We start from the raw sequence: 10,192 nt of genomic DNA, 5'->3' as shown, positions 1-10,192 counted from the left end.
ATATATATATTTATATATATATATAGATAGATAGACAGACAGATATTTATTCAAGTATGAAATAGAAGCAGTACTAGTGTAATAAACATTATCAACCACATACACTTAATGTACATGCTTCGTATATTTGCTGGTAGGCTGTGATTTGTCATGGTGGAGAATACTCTCTCAAAGAGCCAGGTGTTAAACACCTGAAAGTTGTGGACAAGAGAGATAACTTTCCTTTAATCCCATTGATGAGTAATGGACATCGATGTTTCACCCTTTCTGTGGTTTATCAACATCAGATCTTGTTTGGGTACATGATGTTGATAAGCCACAAAAATGGTAGAACATTGATGTCCACCACTCCCCAATGGGATTAAAGGAGAGTTATCTCACTTGTCCATAACTTTCAGGTGTTTTAACACCTGGCTCTTTGAGAGAGAGTATTCTCCACCATGACAAATCACAGCCTACTGGCAAATACATGGAGCTTATATTCTGTCCCTCCATTCTCCCAGTAATAATAACTTACTCTCCCAACTCCCTGCCATGCTCCTTCTTCTGCTCTCTTATTCTGTTACTTTCTTCTCTACCACCTTACCACAACTATATCTCTGTTCCTCTCATTTTACCCTCCCTCATTATCCTGCCTAGAATCATTGCACACTCTCTCTTCTGTGCTCCCTCAGTTATAGGGGCTACTTTAGGCCTCTATCACTGAGGAAGGACTTGCAAGTTATGGAGGTTTGGGAAATTACAACATAATCTTCACAAGTGCTTTTGCCACGAAAAACAGCCGGATATAAAGATATACTGAACATCAATCTCAGGGGAAATCCCAACCTGGCTGGCCCCCATCCGCTGTCCTGCCATGGAATGAAATAACATATTAAAAAAAAAAATTATTATTTTTAATTGCCATACCTATTATAAAAATACTTCCTGATGGCGAGTGCCTAAATCTTCCATCAAAACTAACTGGTTGGTCATCAGCCCTTGTCCATAAAATTGTTGGCTTTGGTAGACCTGTGGCTTCACATGGTATAGTGACATTTTTCTCAATTTCTGCTGTCATATCTATAGGACGCTGGGTGAAAGTTGGTTTTGCTACACGTTTCAGAGAAATTAAAATATTGGTATTTCATTTATATATTTCTTAAGAGAAATGAAAATCAAATATGTAGTTAGGGATGAGGACACAACCAACATGATGAAGAATAACAAAGATAAACCCTTGGTTTCTTTACTTTATGTATGATGCCAATCTATAATTTAAAACCTGATTTTAAAGAGTGTTTCTTTCATCACTTGACACACATGACCAATGAAGGTTTAAAATTTTAATAAATTTTAAAATGAAACAGAAATATACCACTGCATATATTTTTAAATAAATTCCTTTTATTTCCTTTAGAGATTTCTGCATATTTCCTGATCAGTTCCCTACAGGCTTACAGAAATCAAAGAGCTGAAAGATTAAGACCACATGCTGGAAGTATGTATAATATAATAACCTGGAAATTAAGTTTATAGCTAATAAATATTAGAGTAAATTAGAAAATCTATATAAAAGGACATGATTAACCCTTTAGCATACAAATTACTCTGTCAAATATAATACTAGTTTATTCACATTATTTTGAATTAATTGTGCATTACATCATGCATTATCTTATAGCTTTGAGATTTTGATGATGAGATTGTTTTCAGAAATAAAATAGGTCAGAGAGACTGAATGTGGCTGGCTTGAACATAAAACAGGTAGAATATTTGGTTTAAATGCTAAAGGGTTAATATAATCTTTATAAGGGAAAAAAACATTTTAAACTTACATCCAACTTGTAAAACAATTTGATCTGAATCTTCTCCAGCTTCATTAATAGCAACACAAGTGTAATTCCCTGCATCACTTTCTTGTGTTCCCATAATATTTAATTCACCATTTTCATTTATATTAATGTAAGGTAATCCCTCCAGCTAAAATTAAAGTAGAAATTTCTAAAACAATCTATTAACAAAAAAGCTGAAACATGTGTACAGATTATTTGGCTGATTATTTTAAAATTATTTTTGGTGTACACATTAAATTCAATTGAAATTAATTATGTTGAAAATTTTTACATATCATTTCATTCATTGTTTCACTTTTACGTTTTATTTTACTATTCTGATATGGATTTGGACAGAAACATACTGAAGTAGTATTTTATAGCTGAATGCTCTTCCTGTCACCAACACTTACTGGTTTCTTAAAGTAAGTTTTTTTTTATTCCACTCTAAGTTTACATAGAAGACAGAGCTACAGGATGCATTAATTATAGGAGACTTAAACATAACTTCACTCTTTTTGCTCAAATTGTATGAAGCAAAGATGCACTGAGGGCAAACATTCATGTGTACACAAGTGTGTGCAAACACACACACACACACATACACACACACACACAATGGGCTTCCATACATTTTCTCTACAATAGTTCCACTGACAAGGTACTGGTTAACCTGATGCTAAAATACAAGGCACTTTACCAAGGTACAACATAGTGGAATAAAACCCGAAACCATGTGGTTACAAACCCAACTTCATATTCACACAATCATCCCTGTGCCTACTGCTATGCCTACACATGAAAAAAACTCAAAACTAAATTATATACTCAATGGATGTTCTGTCCAAGTTAAAGACAATTTGTAACAAATTATACCTTAGTGCTTCCTCTGAACCATTTAATCTCTGGTCTTGGAATTCCTTCAGCTTTGCATGACATGGTTGAAGAATCTCCACTCGCAACTAATAATCTTTTGTTTGACCATACAATGTGTGGTGCCTCTAAAAGTATGAAGATAATGAATAATATGTAAACATTTTATAAAGAAGTATGAAGACAAGTCATTTTAAAATAGCACCATATTTTTCAATATCAGATTAATATTTGGCTTTCATTTCACCAGTTTCTGCAAATCCTTTATAAAGTTTCCAGTGGTTGTAGTTTATGTACAAGACCTAAAATTCTGAGAAATGCCAGTAGAGATATTATGTAAGGCTCTAAGACTATTTGATTCTATCTATTTCGATGTATATTTATTATTGTTTATCTAATTGTTTTATTTTATTTTCTTTTGTATATTTATTACAGTAATAAGTCGCAGATTAGTAGAATCAGTGACACTGCTGACTAAATGACTAGCAACGTCTAATCGTGCTCCTTTATGTTTTGACTTCAAATCTTATTGAGGGTGGGTTGATGTAGTCATCCTTACGTGGTTGATAAAGTAAGTATTAGTATAAGTTTTTTTTACATTTTGAAGAAGTGGTCTTCCACCACTTTCTCTCAGCATATTGGAAAATAGAAGTAGAAAAATCCTGATTAGTTGTTAAATAAAACCAGTTAATGTGCCTCTTAATCTCTAGCTGTTGGGAAAGACCTATGTGACTAAGTATATATATATAAATTGTATGTCATCATCATCATTTAATGTCCATTGTCCATGCTGACGTGGGGTGGATGGTTTGACCAGGGCTGGTATGCTGGAAGGCTGCACCAGACTCCAGACTGATTTGGCATGGTTTTCTATGGCTGGATGCCCTTCCTAATACCAACCACACCGAGAGTGTAATAGGTGCTTTTATGTACCAATGGCACAGGTGACATTTGCATGACACCGGTATCTGCCATGATTGTGATTTTGCTTGGCTTGATGGGTCTTCTTCTCAAGCACAACATAATACCAAACATCTTGGTCATTGCCTCCATGAGGCCCAACACTCAAAAGGAACTCAGCCATTTTGCCTCTGTATATATATATATATATATATATATATATATATACTTAAGTATGTATATATTTATATTAGTGGATCTATAAGTCAATGATGAGGAGTCAGTTTTCAAAAGTGGCCAAACTTTCCATTGACTCAAGTACCCTTAACATGCCTATGATTCCTTATCTTTATTTATAGACAAGTATATTGTATTTAGCATGTTAAGTCTGTGAACAATCTCCAAAGTCTTTAGTTGGTACCTCCCACAGATATTTACTCTATTAATGACAATATTAAGAATAATATAACAAACAGAGCAGCTAACAAACACTAATAACTAAGATAACATATGAAGTTTTCATTTCCTTTTCTGTTAAATAAAAATGGTTTACTTAACTGCATCATTCTATTAAAGCTAACTAATTCTTTAAATAATGTAAATGTCATATTTTCCTTTTCTTTACAGTGCACCAACATAACTCACATCATATAAGTTTTTCTACTTGGGTTGATCTAAGCAACTTTATTTTTTCTCCAAAATGTGTAACTTTATGCCTACATTAGGAATCATTATGATTTCTGAAGCAGTAGTATGATTTCATGGGAGATTAGTCCTCTCAAATGAGATGGGAATAGTAAATATAGCTCTTGGATAGTTCAAGGTCAGTTTTTGATGAGAGAAGTTGTAAGTTCTTCAAATATAGTCTTTACAATGAAGAACAGTTTGTTTGGTAATAAAAGACAGTAAGTACAAGTAAGTTGAGTTGGTATATTATAAAATGGGATATTTTATACAGAGAATCTTTCATAAGAATTGAACATTTAGTGTATTTTATTGATTAAATAACATTTTCAGTCTGGTGTTTAGTTAAACTATGTTTGGTAAGCTGACAACCACCTCAATATTTCAATATTTGTTAGGAAAGTTACTGATGTAATTAATTATAGAATGTTAATGATTTGGTTGAGTAGAAGGTTTTGATGATGACATTGATAAAGGAAAATAAAGAATCAGAAAATAGCAGTTTTGAAGAGTTATGAAATGAGGATTTACAAAATCTATGTTAAGATCAAGGAATTGGTTTCTGGCATAACAAATAAGTGGAATTAAGTCTGCAAGATTGTGTCCTGTTTTGTCAATTTTAAGCCATTGCCATGTGCAAAATATTTGGTTTACTTTCCCAAGGTTATCAATGGGTAAGAATCAGTGACTATTTAAACAAAAGTCAGTTTGATAAAAATTTGGTGCAACACAAAGATATTTCAATAAATAAGCAATCCTGTAATCAATAAGGTAAAATAAAAAATAATACATAATTCTACATTTTCCAAATCAATTGTTAGTGAAAGTTTTTTTACCAATATATCTAAGAGTTACATAAGCAGAGTGTCCTCCGGCGGCATTAACAGCTGAACATTCATAGTGGCCTGCATCACGTTGATTAAGATCTGATAAGGTAATATTTCCTTGATTCAGTCGTATTCTTCCACTTGGTATAAGCAATTTATCATCACGCAACCAATAGATGGTTGGTTTAGGGAAACCAGTTGAAAAACAACTAATTGTAACTGTTTGACCAACTGCAAAGTTTTTCACCTCTGGTATGACAGTCGCTTTTGGAGTTTCTGTCAAATAAATAAAGATATTTGAAATATTGAACATGTATCTAATAATGGTTTCAAATTTTGGTACAAGGCCAGCAGTCTTGAGGGGAAGGCATTAGTTGATTACGTTACCCCCAGTACTTGGCTGATACTTTATTTTGTTGACCTTGAAAGGATGAAAGGCAAAGTTGACCTCTGTGATATATGAACCCAAAACATAGAGTCGAAAGAAATACTGCTAAGCATTTTTTCCAACATTGATAATTATTCTGCCAGCTTGCCTCTTTAAAAAATGTATATGTAACAATACTACAGTTTTTATGTTGTTTATTTCTATGTGATGTTGATCTATATTCTTTATTATGTAATCAATTTTTATCTTTATCATGGCTTAGTCACAGGAGCAATGGCAGCATACATGATCCTTTAAAGGGACCACTAAGACTGGTAGGAAAATGAAGAAATTTATCCTCAGACTGGAGGCCTGGACTGAACGTTCACAAATGACCAAATTCTGCTAAAGGTATCTCAAGGGCCAGGTGGTGATAGGGTTTGAAATTCTTAACACTTACTATATGCCAATAATGTTCATCATGTATGTAAATATAAAAATAAAAAGGACATTAAGTTTTTTTACCATTTAGTAAGAGAGGGAAAGGCTTCACTCATAATCCTTTATTTTTTTCCCAAGTCCTTGGTGGAAAGAAGGAAGGAAGTTTACCTCAAAGTAGAAATCTGGTAAGAATGTTTGCAACAGAATGAACTTCCTAAAAGTGACTAAAGCAAAGACCTTGTATTGGTGTTAATCCAGACAATGGATTAAACCCACCTCTCAAGATCTCAGAACAAAAAGAGCTGAAACAAACACCACAAAGTATTTTGTCCAGTGTTCTAACAATTTCACCAATTCCTCAACTCTGTAATGGAATATTATTTGTACTGAAAAACCAGAATATTTTAGTCAATAGGTTAGAATGAGCTGTCTTGCATTTGGTTTCTATTTTACAAAGCACAAGTCTCAAATCTATAAAGACAGACAAAAAAAATAAGGTTATGTCATCATAGGTAAAGTATAGCTGTGTGATTAAGAAACTCACTTTGCATCTATATGGTCTCAGGTTCAGTCCCACTGCATAGCACCTTGGGCAAATGTCTTCTACTATGACCCTGGGTTGACCAAAGCCTTGTCAGTGAATTTGGTAGAGGAAGCCTGTCATGTATATCATCATCAGCATTATCAAACAGATTTTATTAAGACAGATTTTTAGTGGTTGGATGCCTTTTCTGTTGTCAACCCTCACATTTCCATGCAAGGTAATATTTCCTCCAGGTCCGACATGTTTTTACAGAATATTGGAAATGAATGACATGGCTTGGATGGGAGTGATACTCATTTACAACTGTCACACAATGTCAAGACACGGAAACACAAACATATACACATTCATATACATACATATGTATGACAGGCTTCTTTCTGTTTTCATCAACCAAATACACTTACAAGGCTTTAGCTAGCCCAGGGTTATAGTAGAAAATGCTTGCCCAAGGTGTCACAGTGGGACTGAACTTGAAATGATATGGTTTAGAAGTAAACTTCTTATGTACACAGCCATACTTGTGTCTATCAGCATGCCTGTACCTGTATATACATGTGCATGTGTGTGCGTGTGCATGTTTGTTTGTGTGTGTGTGTGTGTGTGTGTGTGTGATTGTGTTTGTGCTTGCATCTCCACCCTCCCACACCACTTGGTACCCAGTGTGGGTTCGTTTACATCCCAATAACTCAGTGGTCTAGCAAAAGACTTTAAAATAAGTATTGGGGATGATTTATTCAACTAAACCCTTCAAGGTGGTGCTCCAGCATGGCCACAGTCTAATGAAAGAAAACAAGTAAAATATAAAAGACAACACCTGAGTCACTGACATAAAGGAAGTAAAATAACTACAATTAGTTTTCCAATCCAACATCAATAATATAAGAAACTAATTATATATAAGGGTTGATCTCATTAATTAGACAGAATGTTGTTTTTGAAAACAAAATGGTTTCATGAAGAATTATACATATGGAATACTGTAGCATTAAAGTTGGGGAGCTGACAGAATCATTAACATGAAGGTGGTGAGCTGGCAGAAACATTAGCACGCCGGGCGAAATGCTAAGCGGTATTTCATCTGCCGTTATGTTCTGAGTTCAAATTCCGCTGAGGTCGACTTTGCCTTTCATCCTTTCGGGGTCGATAAATTAAGTACTAGTTATGCACTGGGATCGATCTAATCGACTTAATCCCTTTGTCTGTCCTTGTTTGTCCCCTCTATGTTTAGCCCCTTGTGGGAAATAAAGAAATAAGAATCATTAACATGTTGGGCAAAATGCTCAATGGCATTTCTTCCAGTTCTTCCCATTCAGGGTTCAAATACTGCCAAAATTAACTTTGCCTTCTGTTATTTTACTGTTAATAAAAGAAAGTACCATTCAAGTACAGGAGTTGATGTAATCGACTAAACCCCTCCTCCCTCCCTTCAAAAGTGCTGGCCATGAATCTTGCAAGAGACCAGCATCCTGTTCAAGAGGAATGCTGTGACCTCCGTCACTTATATATGTCATGGAAATCAGGTAACTGGTCTTATGAGTCCTAGGGCTCAAGCAAAATAAAAAAGAAAAATCTGTAAAGTTCCAGCTTACCTTGAATACGAAGATAGGTATTATTTCTAGATATCCCTCCTTCATTTTGAGCTTCACATGTATATATACCTTCATCATGTTGATCTATATTCCTATTAAGTAAAACATTCTACATGTTAATTCAATAACTAGATATACTATTGTATAAAATTAGAATATATACTTGTTTGATACAAACTCACCTGAGATCCACCCCTGGTTTTATGATAAAAACTTTGTCTTTTAAAGTGATTTAAATTTAAATTTTCCACAGCTTAACCCTTTAGTTTCTGAATTGGCCATATCCAAAATTTTACCTACCTTATGTTCAAACTGGCAAGATCTGGCCTCTTACACCTACCCTACAATGTCATTCTAACAATAATCAATCAAATCATCAAAATCTTGAAGTTATGAAATAAGGCATGATTAATTCAAAACAATGTGAATCAATAAGAATTACACATGACAGAGTAATCTGAATGCTAAAGGGTTAATAAGGATAAATTTGTTTTATGAAATACTTCATTATTTTCAAAATTAATTGAAGCAAAGTTAGCATTATTTAAATTGAAATATTATAATAAAAGGATTAAATTATTTCAATTGAAAATATTTAACTTACAAAGCAAAATATGAAAAACACTTTAATTATTCATTGTATATATGTTAATTATTGTTTATAATAATAATTTGAAGCAAATGGGAGTATGTTAAACTGCTTCAATGATTCACATTCTTTGCTTCCAGTTCTCTAGACTGGTCAAATAAATACTATAATACTTCGGTTGATTCATTCAAACAATATGACTCTTTGATAAAAGTTGACCATTTGCTTCACCAAAATATACCAAAATATAAGAATATGTTATAAACTAGAAGTTAAACATATATCAATAATAAAATAGCAAAGATTCAATCTGGTTGTATTTAAAATTTTGTCATTCTGTACCTTTTTTAAACCTGCTTCTGCAGAAGAAGCCAAAAGCAGTAACAATTACAATGAATTACAGAAATAACAAAACGATTTGAAGAAATAACAATCATGCAAAATATACATTTAATGATACCTAATAAGAAGGGTGCCATTTCTAAAAATAGTAACATCTGGATCAAAACGTAGGTCTAATGCTGCTCCTATCTTGAACCATGTAACAGTATAATTTGGTGCAGTTGAGTAAACTTTGCATGTGATCATTTTATTATGGCCACGTTTGGCTGACATATTGGCATTGACAATTACTGTTGGGGGAGGTTCTGGTAAAAAAAAAAAAAAAAGAAGTTAAAAAATCTTTCAGAATTATAATTTTACCATTTTTATCAAGAATAATTTTCACTGCAATGTTGTTGATGACAATGATGATGATTGAGAATGATAATGATGACGACACTGATGATTGAGGATGATAACTAACGAAAATAAAACGTAAAACCAACAACAAACAAAACAGATTGAGCTGATGAAATACAAACTGACTTCTTTTATAAACTGCAGACATATTTTGAGGTAACTAAGCATAGGTAGATACCACCCAACTTACCAACAAAGGTAACTTTTTTCCATTTCCACTGGCTGCCTAACTCACAAATATCAAAGTAGGCCAGCATCAACAGAAAGTCGGATTGTTGATGTAGGTTATTGCAAATGCATTTATTAGTAAAACCCCAAAACAGACAGTTTTTTCTGTCTAGATAAATGTGGGTATTTTTTTTTTTAGATTAGAATGATGACAGATGGAATTTAACAATTGCCAATCAACAAAAAGATCTTGTCTGAATTACTTTTGTCATACAGAGAGAGAGAGAGAGAGAGAGAGGGAGGGAGAGAGATGTGTGACTTAGAGGTTAAGATTGTAAGATGATGGTTTCAATTCTTTGGACCGGGTGATGTGTCGTGTCCTTGAGCAAAACACTTCATTTCATGTTGCTCCAGTTCACTCAGTTGGCACAAATGAGTAATCCTGTGAGGGTCTGGTATCCTGTCCAGGGTGCATGGGTATATATGCCACAGAACTCAGGAAACCAATTGTCATGCTAAATAAAATTTACAGTACACTCTGTCTCCCCTATCAATTATTTAATACACACACACACACATTCATATACACATGTATGTATATGTATATATATATATATATATATATATATATTTATATAAATATATGTATAAT

General features: G+C 33.4%; 1 protein-coding gene across 2 annotated transcripts in view; it reads right to left on the bottom strand.

The window, feature by feature from the left end:
* The window catches only part of LOC106871048 (hemicentin-1), a 359,318-nt gene that overhangs the window by 149,112 nt on the left and 200,014 nt on the right, over positions 1-10,192 (bottom strand). For both annotated transcript variants that reach the window (XM_052965571.1, XM_014917317.2), the window contains exons 9-14: positions 9,092-9,278; positions 8,043-8,134; positions 5,108-5,374; positions 2,691-2,815; positions 1,818-1,962; positions 910-1,092 (exon numbers count right to left, since the gene is read on the bottom strand). In XM_052965571.1, the coding sequence (XP_052821531.1) occupies positions 910-1,092; positions 1,818-1,962; positions 2,691-2,815; positions 5,108-5,374; positions 8,043-8,134; positions 9,092-9,278 (999 nt within the window). The remainder of the gene's footprint in view (positions 1-909; positions 1,093-1,817; positions 1,963-2,690; positions 2,816-5,107; positions 5,375-8,042; positions 8,135-9,091; positions 9,279-10,192) is intronic.

The sequence above is a fragment of the Octopus bimaculoides genome, chromosome 2, assembly GCF_001194135.2.
Source record: "Octopus bimaculoides isolate UCB-OBI-ISO-001 chromosome 2, ASM119413v2, whole genome shotgun sequence".
Taxonomy (NCBI): domain Eukaryota; kingdom Metazoa; phylum Mollusca; class Cephalopoda; order Octopoda; family Octopodidae; genus Octopus; species Octopus bimaculoides.
The sequence above is the reverse complement of the archived record's forward strand: the minus strand, read 5'-3'. Positions and strand labels throughout refer to the sequence as shown.